General features: G+C 45.5%; 1 protein-coding gene across 3 annotated transcripts in view; it reads right to left on the bottom strand.

Annotated features, from left to right (window-relative positions):
- Positions 1-14,015, bottom strand: part of LOC149853884 (potassium voltage-gated channel subfamily A member 3-like) — a 31,092-nt gene extending 17,077 nt beyond the window's left edge. For 2 of the 3 annotated variants that reach the window (XM_090025908.1, XM_090025907.1), the window contains exons 1-2: positions 10,413-14,015; positions 4,104-4,263 (exon numbers count right to left, since the gene is read on the bottom strand). In XM_090025908.1, the coding sequence (XP_089882034.1) occupies positions 12,198-13,925 (1,728 nt within the window). In that variant the 5' untranslated portion in view covers positions 13,926-14,015 and the 3' untranslated portion in view covers positions 4,104-4,263; positions 10,413-12,197. The remainder of the gene's footprint in view (positions 1-4,103; positions 4,264-10,412) is intronic. The other variant, XM_090025910.1, reaches the window with a different exon arrangement.
- Between the last annotated feature and the right edge of the window lie 627 nt (positions 14,016-14,642).

Here is a 14,642-nt window from a genome sequence, read left to right as displayed (position 1 = left end):
AATGCAGTTGTTAATCCTGCATGAGCAGTTGGTGTGCTCTTTATTACAGCCTGAGGGAGTGACCTTGCATGTGGATGCACTGCTGCAGGGAGCTCTATTCAGAGAGAAATCAGCTGCAGGATTAGAGTTTTCATCTACTTCCATTGACATGGGTGGAAGTTGACCCTTTTGGTATAAGGGAGCCGGTCCTAAAACTTCTGGTGGTAAATCTGTTGAGAAAATAGCACCGTGAGCTGATCACTAATAGAAATATACATTTATAAGCAGCCGATGAGAGGGTTCAGTCTGAAGCACAATGTTTTATTTATCGGTCAATCATTTAAAAATTGTGTTTGGAGATTTCAGCAAGGCATCGGCACAAACTCGTTAAGATCCAGACAGAGTCTATAAATGTTCTCTATGACACTTCAGAGGAAGTGTAAGAAACATCTGCTACTGGCCACTGTCAGAAATAAGACTAAACAGACTCTTATTGTTCTGCTCTGAAGTGACTATTCCCAACACTTATGTCTGCCTGCCAAAATCAAGCCGGCTCTCATATTCTTTCATAGTAAGAACAACTCCAAATCTAAATAAATTCTCACTATTCAAATATTACCATATGCACAAAGAGGCTAAAAATGAGTGCAATAAGTGTAGAAATACAACGCAAAGATGTGTGCCTAGGTACAAACATACATATATGCACTGTACATATGTGCGTACACATGCTTGCAGAACCCATTGAGAAACACCTGAATTGCAAATTCTTAAGGAAAAGGACTTTTTTTTTTTAAAAAAAAAAGCATCTGTGCAAAGTTCTGTGTAGTCAGTTTAAGACTTTGGATTTAAATTTCTAAGTGTTGTCTCACATGGATTATTCAAATTTAAAAATTAGTAGGGAAGCAGCAATGGGTGAGAAATTAGCCACATAAAACCAGTGACAAACTGAAAGCCAAAGCTTGCTTCAGCTCAGCCTGATACCAGACAGGTTTTAATTTACTTGAACATGTCTCAGTTCATAAAAGAGAAAAAAATGACAGAGCCCAGAGGGGATTTTCATGCATGAATGTTTGTCAATGTTCTACTGCAGGGCTTACTCAGAAATGCACAGGCAAGAACTATGTGTTGATATGACACAGATGGACTCATGAAACTTGTGGATCTTGTAAAACAGCATTTTGCTTATAGAAGGTCTAACCAAAGAGTCACACAGCGGAATTACTATGACGTATTTTTCGACAAAGCGGTTTTGGCTGTATTTTTCCCTATATTGCCAGCCTTTCTTTCCCTTTTCAGGGTCTCACATGACAAGGTATTTAGCAGAATCCACAGATTTGTTGGAACCTGACGGGGCTGCGTCATGAGAACTTCTGCTGTGGCCTCGAGCTTGTGACCTCTGGGTGGTCACCCACGCACTTTAGCACCCACGCTACGCCAGTTCCTGTACTTCCAACAGCAGGGATAAAATGGCTTCAGTGAAAAGAATAGGCACACGAACTTAAGGCATATCTTCCGCTGCAAGAGGGCATATTTTCTAATGAGCAAAAGTACAAATTAATTTAACCAACTGACAAAAAACAGTAGTACTGTAGTCCTGATACAGTCAAAATGAAATCCCCATAGCATCAGTATGTATGTAGTATACTTTATTTATATATACTGTTACCGAATTACTAATCTTCCTGTGCAGTGAACACAGTACAACTGGTAAAGTCTAGGTTTAGTATGAACAAGCTCAAGCCTGGAAGAGCTGCTTATTTTATGTGTTCAGGGCATGGGCGACTGATGCCTTCCAAGTCTGGGTGCCGCCTGCAGAAGCCGGGAGCGGCAGTGGCAGCAGGGACAGCGCTGGTGAGCACCTGCAGGCACTGCTAGACGAAGCTGTTGAGCACCTGCAGATGCCGCCAGTGGGGACAGAGCTGGCGAGCACCTGCAGATGCTGCTGCCGGCATCGGCAGCGGGGATGGCCCTGTTGGGGGGAGGCATGCCCCCCCCAATGTCTCCCCTGCCGGTTCAGAGCCAAATTTTGCTCAGTAACCAAGCAGATGTACACTGATGTAAATGAGAGCTGAATTTGGCCCTATTATGTAACATATGTGAATATTTATGAACTGGAGTCTCTCTCCTTACCAGCTCCTTTATGCCACAAGGTAGCTAGATGTTCCTAGCTGAAAACAATGTCCCTGCCCTCCCTTCTAAATTACCCTGTTACCGACATGCAGACTCTGGAATAAGGGCATGCCTAGCAAACCTCCAATACAGCACTCGAGCAGTCCCTGGGTGACAGATGGGAGGCATAAGCAATTGCTATAAATCAAAGCAGCCTAGAGGCTGTTCTAACTCTAATACAAAACTGGTCCCCACATCAGAGAGTCACAGCCAGCTTACAAATTCCCAAAAAAAAACAGCCCCTTGCATCAGAGGTCAGGAAAAGTACCACTTGTCTTGTCTTCCCTCAGGCTTTCTGTTGCATCTGCTAGTGGTGCCTTGTCAATGGAGGTTGCTAGGAACATAGAGAACCAACACATACTCTCAGACCTCTTGGCCCATTTCTGAAAAGTGCTGGTTTCTTTGTAGCTGTCGTAGCAAAGAGGAGATGGCAGTCAGTTTGGAGTGACTTTCGGGTGGATTATCTGCCTGGGAGCTCCCGGGTAGCAGAAACCTCACCTGCATGTGATATTATGCATGGATATGCATGCAAGGGCAGGTACGATCAGTGGTCCAGTCTCCTCCTTTTCTTGTACTGTCCTAATCAAACTCCTCCACCTCTCCATGGCACTGCCATGGAAAAATCCATACAGACTGTAATCAGGAGTTAATAAACAAATCACCTCTCATTTTCAAGGCCCAATTGCTCCTTTATTCATTTGACCTCTGCTTTAGTTCATACAGATATAATTTCTTGATCTCTTTAAATAAAAAGACACTTTTTATCTAAGCTTTGTGACCATGCACACAGCCAGAAACCCACAGACAGCAGGATGCTCTGCTGTCCAGCTAAATGGGTTGGAAGGTGGGTTTCTATCAGTGTGGAAGAAAGCTTATCATGCTTCTGGTCTCAGTTGGAGAAATGAGGTGTTCAGGTACTAGTAGAAGAACTTGTTTCAGAAATGATCTGTAAAGGCCTTACCCTCAAACATGCATATTTTCATAGCTCCAGTCAAGTCACTGGCCAATATAAACAGCTGAGGATATGAATCTAACAGTAAGGACTTTAAATAGATTACTGTAAACTGTTAAACTGAGGGTGGTGTCACACTTCACTTGCACAGTTGCAGGTCATTGGAATATAGTGGCCTATTAAAATTAGTATGTAACCTTGGCCTGAAAGGGAACAGCTCTGCAAAGCCAAAAGGGAATTTTAAAAGGGCTAAATTGCTTGAACATGCACCTGTTTGTGTTTTAACTGCACTTAGTAAGTGCTAAATTGAATGCATGACACCACCTAAGGGTAAGGAGAGAGAGAGAGGGAAAAGGCAATGTCACTTTGATGTATACATTTAGCTTATGGATGCTAAGGACATCAAAGACAGAAGGTATCCAAAAGCCACTGCATAGTTTCCCATGCAGGTTGTAGTGGAACATAATTAAGGTGACTTCTACGGATCCAGAAACCTGAATTCATACCTCACTCTTACCTTGTGCCAAAGAATGCACCTACTCTGGATACCTTTAAGAAATGCCTGGATGCTTATCTTGCTGGGGTGATCTGAGCCCAGCTGACTTACTGCCCCTTGGGCAGGGGGCTGGACCTGATGATCTTTCAAGGTCCCTTCCAGCCCTAATGTCTATGAAATCTTTCAAATGTCCCTCACAATCAACCCAGTTATGAGTGGCTACCTAGTTGTCCAACTAGACAACTGAAAGCACCTAAATGTGATGATAGCTATAAGTACCTATAAGTACCACTCACTACAGACACCAGCTTGTCTTAGCTAGACTAACTCAATAAGGTCCCCAGGCTTGGGACAGTTTGGGATTTCAAAGTTGGATTTCCCACCACCCCAACAATTATCACCTCTTCCCAGAAGGAGAAGGGGTTTGTCACCAACAATTTTCCCCACGCAATCCTGCCTTCTTTGGAGGGTGAGAGTCAGGAAAGAGATTCACATCCAGCTTACCCCAATTCTTCCAGAGGTATACAGTAAGGCACCTGCTGCTTTCTTCCTGGACTCTCCATGGAGGAAAGTGACTTCCCCACACAAATCGCAATGCCCCTGCGTCAGCACAATCTCTCTGCTTCTGACCACCCAAGAGCTAATTCTTGAGATTCTGCTGTCTCTGTAAGAAGAGAGACAACAAGTCATCACTCACCATTCCCCCAAGACCTTAACCCCAATGACAGCTGCGAAGATGTATCATCTTCTACGCATCTTACGTTCCTTGTCTTTGGTAGCAAATACTACCTAAGCTCTTCGAGCAACATTTTGTCAAAGAACCCAATCTATTTTCTCAGTTTACACTGAGTACCCCCACCCATACAGAACATTAATTACTAACAAACTACCTAACTGTAGAACCTACCATGTATTCTGTGGGGGTTATTTCTTTTCACAGATTAAAAAATAAAAAACAGCACTGCATATTTAACTGGGCATTGCGCACACTCTCCAAAAAGTGTTCCCATCAAAGCCAAGACAGATAAAATCCCAACCTACAGTCGTTTCCAGGGTAACTGTGAGCTTGTAAATAAATGGTACAGTGGAAAGAACCCAAAAGAATTCATTTCCAAGTTTCTGACTTTAAAAACTGTTTGTATCAGACTGGTGTAATATAAATACAATACCACAGATGCTCAACAGTACCCAGCAAGCTGCTTGAGATTTCCCCTTTGCAAAATAAGTTTTATGCTGGGCCTACTTTTTGGCAGGTGAATTGTTGCAGTGCAATGGCACTCTGGCTGCACGCTTTCCTCTGCTTTCTCTTTTCATAGGTCTACACCAGAGCAGCTCTACAACAAAACACCTGCTCACAAGGACAACTGCCCAGATGCTCAGATCTACCATCTCTATGGCCCCATGTCAGAGGAAAGAATCTGGCACAGCAACAAGAAATGGCAACAGATTTGTCCATTCCTTGTCATTGTTTCACTATTTCAATCATATTAGCTTTCGCTTTTTATACAGTACTGCGGTCCTCTCTCTGCCTATGTTCCAACTTCCCTGTTTAGTTATAGCCCCTGCACAGGGATTCTGTATACGGTGCCTAACACATAGAGCCTCAAATCTCAGCTACAATGTATATAATGATGCCTTTTCTGCTTCATTAAGGAGTTATGAAAAAAGCACTATCCCATTTCTACTCTGATATGCTTGAATACATTTTCAACCAAGCTCTGTTTTGGTCACTTCTAAAAATCTTATTACCTTTCAATAGGACAAGGATTTGGCTCAGCGTGTACACAAAGAGACTCGTACATATTTTAAAAACTTGGCAGAAAGGTGACTCAATGCTAGCATTTAAAAGATTTCACTAAAATACTAACGCCCATACATGTTATCTTACAGTACTCATCTAGTTCTATAGCAATAATAGAGAAGACACTTCCTTAAAAACCACTAGTCTTAAGCATGTATATCTTTTAGACAAAGTTACATATTTAGTTAGTATTTTCAGGTGCTTTGTCCTTCTATAAAAACTATTACACCTGTTAATGTTGCCTGTGTCCCAGAGGCCCTCCACCCAGGAAGAGAGCTAAATTGTGAGACATTGTGTGCCTGTGGTTAACAGCTGGGATTAGGATTTAGGAACTGGGTTCTGCCCCTTCCTCTGCCACTAGCTGGCAGAGTGACCTGAAGCAATTCCTTTCTTCCTTCTGTACTTTAGTTTTCCCAGCTACAAAAAGGGGATAATGACACTGACCTCCTTCATATAAAATCTTGGGATTTCCTAGGTGCATCTACATATGAGACATTTACTGCAGTTACCTAATTCGCTCTGCAGTAAATGTTTCATGTCTACACATGCGGTGCTATTAAGCCACAGGAAACTAATAAACTCCACAGCTGAGTAGTACTTATAAATACAAATACTATCCTGCTGCGGAGTTAGTTACTATGCAACATTGCACGTGTAGATGCTGACCCGGGTGTGTCAGATCAGCCAGCAGGGGGCCACACTCCTGCCTAGCCACATGGCTTGGCAGCCGCAGGAGCCTTGTGGTTCAGCCAGCTCCTCTGCTCCACAATGCAGCCACCCACTGCCCGGGCCTGACTCCCTATGCCCCTTGACAACTTGGGGCTGCCCCCCAGATCCTGGGCCACACTGCAGCTAGAGTCTGGAGCTGCCCCTGGCTCCTGCAAGGTGGGGGGGGCAGCACAGAGCAGGAGTAGCCCTATCATCAGATGTTCCTCCCTGGCTTAATTTGCTGCTGTCCTGGGTGCACATGTAGACATTGTGCCCAAGACTAATTTACTGTGGCACATATTGCTCTGCAGTTTATTGTCACATTATTTGCACATGAAGGCACACCCCCTGATACGACATGCCATATCAGATCATATAGGGAGAATAAGGTTAGATATTAGGAAAAACTCTCTCATTAGGTGGGTAGTAAAGCACTGGAACAAGTTACCTAGAGGGGCTGTGGAGTCTCCATCCTTGGAGGGGGTTTTTTGGACTCAACTAGACAAAGCCTTAGCTGGGATGATATAGTTGTTAATAGTCCTGCTTTGAACAGGGGGTTGGACTGGATGACCTCCTGGGGTCCCTTCCAGCCCTCATTTACCGTGATTTTATGATTCTATGATCTGGGCATTGTTATTATTACAATGATTTTCTATAGAGAAAGTCTACCTTTTTTTGGATTAAGCTGACTAGCTATGCATTCCAGACCTTATTGAACCCTATATGCACTACTGTTGTTATTGCCATAATCTACATATATCCTAGTTCTGTCCCAGAGTCCCAAACCAGGCTCTCTTGTGCTAGGAGCTGTATAAACGTTTAGGGACAAGCAGGCCCTGCTCCAAAGAATTTACCATGTTAAAAGTCTAAAATCAGATACTGGGTAGGAGAAAAAGGGTACAGCATACAAGTGATCAAACAAGTGGCAAGCACAAGGCATGTTAGAAAAAAATAAGTGGAACTGTTTTGGAATACGTTACAAAAATGAAATAGTATGTCTCTCGAGGGTACTTGGATTACAAGTGGGGGAGAGGAAGGAATTCTGTGAATAAAGGATGAGAAGGAAAAAGGAGGACGAGATTGAGGGCATGGTACATAGAAGAAGAAAAGGATAGGAACATTTGTGTCTGGAGAAGACTGGCACTACTACTACAGGCTTGCCATTCAGACTGGCATGAGGAATCTTCATCAGCTTTCTAGCAGTCATGGTAGAAAGCATGCAAGCTTTCCTTACATATGGGACTGGCTAAGTAAAGAGACAGCTCCAGGCAGGATCAAAGGATCTGTTCACAGTTACCTCCAAAATCTTCTGACCAGGATATATAGCCTTGTAGGAACGATGGCCAGAACAGCAGATAGCAACAAGGACCCTGCTATGAATGCTGGACCCGATGGCCACAACAGTTTGTAATACGCCTCCATATAACCCGTCTCATGGCTGACTATGTGGGTGATTTGCAAGCACTGAGATTTGCACATCACCCTGTTCTGTGATGGAAACACTGAGCAGGAAAGTCCCGCATAAACTTTAATGGATGTTAGATCAAACCCTTAGGATACATAGTCCACCCTCATTCCTCCTCTGTCTCCCATAAAAATACCATTAGTAAATGTCCTGGAGATGGGAATGCCCCTTTACAAACTCTGAAACTTTGAATCTAAAAAAGCATTTGGGAGACTAAGACTGGAAGCCCAAACAATCAGGCTCCAAGCAAAGCAGTGCAGGTTTTGTTCCCCATGGTAGCAACTGCATGTTCCTGCTCTGCGTCCTTCTAAGAGACAAGTGAATGTCACTTCATCTCCCTGCTGACAGGTGTGAAGGACAGAGGCCCTGTGAGAAGGTGGAGATTTCAAAAAGAACAGATGTCAGGGAACTCACAGTAATTGTTCCTACTGCAATGACAACTGTGCCACATTGTACATACACAAAACAGGCATTGAAGGTAATTGCCTGTACTACATATAAACATTTGTTGTCTACACTGCTCTGCTGTGGCAGATCTTTGTTAATGAAAGGTCATGGCATGCATCTATGTTTTCTCCACTTAATATCATGGTATATGACACTAGGCAACCCCCCACAGAAGATGCTTTTCGCTAAACTGCCAGACAATTTACATGAAGCAGAACAGAAAATGCTAATCTCGTACAGTGCTCTCTTTAAGCACATTAAAAACATTCTAGTTTAGCATGCTGCAAAGAATGAGGTTCATTTTTAACTAAAAAATTACTGTCAAGGGCCCATAAGTGATACACTAGGCAGAGCACATTACAAGGTAGGAGATAAAAATGGATTACAGAGAGCTAGCAGGTTGCAAAGAGAATAATCCTTCATCAGTGGAAACACCATCTCCAGCCCCTAAAGGAATGCTCTCAAGACCTAATGAAAGACTAACCTTCAGAACATGCAACAGAGCAGATCAAGTTCTAGAGATATAGTACCTGTTCCTGAACGAGTCAAACTCACAGATATGAAGTGGAGGGAAAGGTCATTTGCAAGCAGGTAGACCATAAAGAAAATTTCTGTCTGTCCCTAGTCTCATCCCACTTATCTGCTTTTAACGTTTTGTCTATGCATTTTATATTTTAGAAGGAAAACAGCAGTGATTTTGCTGGCTGTCAGACCTGCTTTGTCAGTTGTACCATTCTGTACCTGGGGAATGGTTTCTTTTACTGCAGTGGATTAACATTGCAGCCTTCCAGGGACATCACCTTTCATTGTCAATTCAATCCAGTTTTCAAGTTATTTTGCTATCATCCACACACAAAATATGGCAAAGAATTATCATGAAATTCATAATTATTACTAAGACTTTCTGCCTTTTTCATGAAAGAATATGGATACCTTGGGATATTTGGGGTTAAGTGTCATCTTCATACTACTATGTTGTTTTCACATAACTAAACATGTTGACACTGAAATAAATCAAATTCAGCATTCATCTGTGGATCTATAGTGCTCTCAGTGGAAGTAAATGGACAGTGTATTTCCACTGCTTTCACACTGTAATCCTCCCTATAAAAATTTGGGTGAATAAAATCTTTGATAACAATTAAAATAACATGTCAAAATCTGTATTGAGAATTCCTCATATATTCCAAACAGAAAACTAGGAACACTGAATGGTCTTCATGAGATAAGAAGCATATCAGGGAGATATCTAGAAAAGTGATGAATAGATGATATGTTTGCATGAATGATAAAACAGTTTATAAAAGCACTGAAAGAAAAAACACAGAGGCTCAAAATTTCTGTTCCCCAAAAGAAAACTAGCCAGAAGGAGGCAGTAATATATTTCTAGTTACTACCATACCATCCCCATTCAGTGCTGTATATAACCACTTCACAAACATTAACTAACTAACCAACTGAGGCAAAAGAATATAGTTCTGTTGAAGTTACACCAATTTTCATCTAGTTGAACATGGAACCCAATGTATTTCTCTGTGTTCAGCTAATAAAACTTCTACACAATGTTGAAAACCAGGGAGAGGATGAGATAAAGGGGGTAAATATTAAGTGGAATCAGAATCAAACACAACTTGTGGATCATGGATGAAATCCCAGCTCCACTGAAAACAATGGCCAAGTACTCATTGACTTCAATGTGGCCGAGATTCCAGCCCCAAAATCTTGAATAATAAAACCACATGTTACAACTCTTAAGAAAATTCTGCACTTATATAATTAAAATTAAATGATGGAGTTGCCTATTAAAAACCATCTGTTCCATCACTTCCCTATATTTTTCTTGTTGTAAAATGACAATAAGACCAATTGCTCTAATTTGGCCAAGCATTTCAGCATGTACGTAAGTCCTTCACAATTCAGCAAAGCACTGATTTCAATGGGATTTAAGCAGATGTTTATATTAGACTCTAAATGCTGATACTCAGACTTGCAGGGAACAAAAGACTGTCATTTTATTTTCCTGTTAAAAAAAAAAAATCTTGAGACAAAAGAACTGACACATTGTGGAAATAACCCTTTTGGCACAGGATTGGTGAATGATGCTGAAGGCTGAATTGTTGCTTCATTCCACAACAAAGGTGCATACTGCTATTTGAATGAAATGCTTGTTATTTAAATCAAACAATATGAAATCTAAATAAAGACCATACTTTTAATATGAAAGAAAATCAAGGGATTTAGGGAAATTAGTGCAGGTTTCCTATTGTGCACGTTCCTAAGGGGCATACTGTGTGCCATCCAAAGAGTCAAAGTGAAAATATGAAGTCTGTGTCTCAAAGAACAATGACCTCTTAGGATTCATTAACTGTTTTCTCCACATTGCATAGCTCACCTGATCCTGTCTGATGCTCCGCAGCCCCTGATGTGTGAGTAAGACGAGGCAGGCATATTTTCCCCTCAGTTTTGGTTACTTTTCCCCCTGATCTTTATAGGTCATCTGCATTTGTCCCCCTGTTTCATTAGACTGGCATCCTTTTTCATTAGTGTCCTGTCTGGCTGTTCAATGCCATATGCGCTTGAAAGTACAATCGCTGTTTGGATTTGGAGGGAGGCTTTTGAAAAATCTAGGTCATGTACCGTAAGTTTAAATATGATTTGTTCTGTAAGGTGCAGAGACGAGATCGCCTTGCTAGAACTGCTGAGCAGATGTATACATTTGCACAAAGAGAATCAATTTTCAATTTCATTGACCAGATATCAACTTGGCTGCGAGGGTGATTTGGAGATTTGTTGTGCTTGCCTATGAACAGGTGTTATGTTCAGCACATGTGCAGCACCATTAAATATAATCATTTTGCTTCTCAATTCAGTATGTACCAGGACTTGAAGAATCTTTCAGATCTCAAAAAACTGGGCGTCTAGGATAAGGGCTAGTTTCTACACACAAATCTCTGTGGGATTAACCCTCTCGATGTATGCATGTGTGTTCAGTTTATCAGAGCAGCGGGTTTTCTGTGAAATCACAGAAGTTGGAACCATCTGGAAGGGTTACTGTGGAAACAGCACAGGATAGGAAGGGGATGGGAGGAGGGATGCCATGACAACCTTTTGGGGTTTCCCAGGAAACCAGGGTTGCTATGGAAACTGTATCACTCAGATCGGAATTAGTAACTTCCGCTGGAAGGCGTGTTTGCCACTTTAATCTTCTTGTGATAGATGCAGACGCTTATCTCAAATGCATTGCAAATAGCCAAATAGGCAGAAATATCCCCTTTGTTTCTAGGTTGATGGGTTTTGTTTGAGGCTGCACGGTCACTGCAAAGAGATCGTTACTGATTTAATGGGAGACTAACAATCCCTAATCTGCATAGACATCATAGGATGCACAGACTCGCAGGATACTGTTCAGTAACTCAATTGTTAATCTTTGCCATTTGGTAGGAAACATTTCCTCTACAACATCATGCAGCCAGCAATTTCAGGTTGCATGAAACAATCCCGTAGGGTTGCAAGGGAAGGGAATTAGCGATAGGAAACGAGCATGGTTTTTTTCTGGTTAAATCAAAACTGCTTACATTTGGTCTCTTAACAAATTTCTCTGGGGAGAAAAAAATCAAGAATGTGCCTGGAAACGACACACACCACGTTTCAATATTAAGCATCACTTAACAGTGTGGTAGCAGAGACAGTTTGCAAAATGAAATGCTCATTTCCTTCCCAATATGCTCTGCTACATGATTTTATTTTCTCCCCTTCCGATTCATAGTTTTCATTCCAACAAGTGCGTGTATGTGGTGGGAAGGGAAAAATTGACTACACACTGCCTCGCTGCAAAAATAATAAGAAAAAAAAAAAGCAGAAAAGGCAAGCTGCTCCCCCCTCCAAACAAAACCAAACCAAAAACAAAAGCCCAGAAGCAGCCCTGCAACATGTTGCAGAACAAACACCTGTTTCAACCGCAAGCGTGTTCTTCTCTAGGTCCGTTTTTCCTTCCCATTCTCTTTTCTTCTGATTTTTAAATCCCTCTCTTTGATCTTAAAAAGGAATCATCTGTAAAAATAAATGTATAAAACAAGGGAGCACACACAGACCAACGATGGCGCATGTTCCACACAATACTGATAACACAGTCACTTTGCATTATTATTTTTGTTTTTATACACATCCTTGGATTTTTTTAAACATCCGTAAAGATCTTTTTGATGTTCACACAGTTGGGATTGTTTGTAGTTGTGCAGTTGCCTGTCTTAAAAGCAGCCTGTTTGAATGCACTGTGGTTGATTCCTCCCTCCTCTATCACCATGTACTCTGACTTGCTCAGGGTGGAATTGCTGCGAGCCTTCTTCATCTCCTCAGTAGATGAGAGGTGCTGACAGCTCCCTACATGCATATACTGGGCTTGCTCCTCGCCTTCGGTCTCCCGATGGTAAAAGTAGTTGAAATTGGAGACTATCACAGGCACAGGAAGAGCAATGGTTAGCACCCCAGCAATAGCACAGAGGGACCCCACAATCTTTCCCCCAATGGTGATTGGGTGCATGTCCCCATAGCCCACTGTAGTCATGGTCACCACTGCCCACCAGAAGGCGTCAGGGATGCTGCTGAATCCTGAGCTGGGATCGTCAGCCTCTGCAAAGTAGACAGCACTGGAGAAGAGGATGACTCCAATGAAGAGGAAGAAGATGAGCAAGCCAAGCTCCCTCATGCTGGCTTTGAGGGTCTGTCCCAGAATCTGCAGCCCCTTGGAGTGCCGAGAGAGCTTGAAGATGCGGAAGACCCTGACCAGCCGAATGACCCTAAGGATGGCTAGGGACATGGCTTGCTGGCCGTTACCCTGCCTCTCCGCCAGCTCCGTGCCCAGTGTGATAAAATAGGGGATGATGGCCACAATGTCGATAATGTTCATGATGTTCTTAGAGAAGGTGGCCTTGCTGGGACAGGCGAAGAAGCGGACAAGCAGCTCAAAAGAGAACCAGATGATGCACAAAGTCTCCACCACAAAGAAGGGGTCGGTGAAGGATGACACCATGGAGGTGGCCAAGGAAGACGAATTGTGGAAGATGTCCGGTGTGAACGGGCCACCCCCCGTCCCAAAGGTTCCACCTGTCCCCTCATAGTCTCGGTCATCCCTGAACTCGGGCAGAGTCTCCAGACAGAAGATAACGATAGAGATGAGAATGACAAGGACCGAGACGATGGCGATGCCTCGGGCCGGCCCAGAACTTTCTGGGTACTCAAAGAGGAGCCACACCTGGCGCTGAAACTCCTTGTCAGGCAAAGGCCTCTGCTCCTCGCGGATGAAGCCCTCGTCCTCCCGGAACTTCTCCATGGCCTCCTCGCCCAGCTGGTAGAAGCGGATCTCCTCCGAGAAGATGTCGATGGGCACGTTGACCGGGCGCCGAATCCGGCCCCCCGACTGGTAGTAGTAGAGGATGGCGTCAAAGCTGGGCCGGTTGCGGTCGAAGAAGTACTCGTTGCGCAGGGGGTCGAAGTAGCGCATCCTCTTGCGGGGGTCTCCCAGCAGGGTCTCGGGGAACTGCGCCAGGGTCTTGAGCTGGGTCTCGAAGCGCAGGCCCGAGATGTTGATGACCACCCGCTCGCAGCACTCGTGCTCCCCGCCCCCGCCGCCCGGGGGGTGGTGCCCGGGGGGCACGGGCGCGTGGGCCGGCGGGTGGTCGTAGCGCTCGCCGCCCAGCAGAGGGTGGGGGTGCTGGGGCTCCTCCAGCAGGGGGTCGCCCCCGCCCACCACCACGGTCATGTCTTCCTCCTGCCCCTCCTCGGGGGCGTCGGGGGGCGCCTGCTCCGTGTAGCCCGGGTTGTGGTGGCTGCTGCTGCTGCCTCCCCGCGGGTGCCTGCTGGCGGAGGAGGCGGCGGGCGAGTACAGCAGGCTCAGGTGCTCGTCCATAAAGGTGCCGGGGGCGGCGGGGCGCGGGGCAGAGGGAGAGAGAAGGGGCGGCGGCGGCGGCAGCGGCGGCGGCGCCCCCTCCTCCTCCTCCTCCTCCTCCTCCTCCTGGCCCCGCCGGAGAGGCAGAGGCACCCGCCCGGCTCCTCGGCCGCCGCCGCCGCTCTGGGAAGCGCCGGGGCTCGGCTCAAAAAATCCGCCCCCCGCCCCGGCGCCGCCCGCGCCCCGCCCCCCGCCCCGCCCCCCGCCGGCCCCGCCCCGCCCCGCCCCGCCCCGCCCCGCGGAGCTGTCCGCGCCCGCGGTGCTGAACCGCCCGCAGGCGCAGGCGGCGGAGCAGCGGCGGGGCTGCCGGGGCGGCTGGGCGGGGCCGAGCTGAGAGCAGACTGCGTGTGGAGGGGGTGGATAGATCCCGCCTCGGTGGGTGGCCCCTGGAGGGCTCTCCGAGCCTGCGTGGCAGCCCCCCGGCTCGCAGTATTGGTCCGGGGCGTGCGAGGTGGAGCCCTAGCCGTCCCTCTCGGCGGCTGGCATCTCCTCAGTGGGGGAGCGCTGCGTCCAGGGCGGGGAGCCGCGCTTTAATGAGGATGTGGACAACCTGGAGAGAGTCCAGAGAAGGGCCACCCGTATCCAGCTGCGTGGCCAGCCACACGAGGAAAGGCTGAGAGATCTGGGACTCTTCGGCCTGGGAAAGAGAAGGCTGAGAGGGGACTTGGTAGCAGCTTA

The sequence above is a fragment of the Crocodylus siamensis genome, chromosome 13 (genome assembly GCF_052110815.1).
Source record: "Crocodylus siamensis isolate JL-2025a chromosome 13, ASM5211081v1, whole genome shotgun sequence".
In the NCBI taxonomy this organism is placed as follows: domain Eukaryota; kingdom Metazoa; phylum Chordata; order Crocodylia; family Crocodylidae; genus Crocodylus; species Crocodylus siamensis.
The sequence above is the reverse complement of the archived record's forward strand: the minus strand, read 5'-3'. Positions and strand labels throughout refer to the sequence as shown.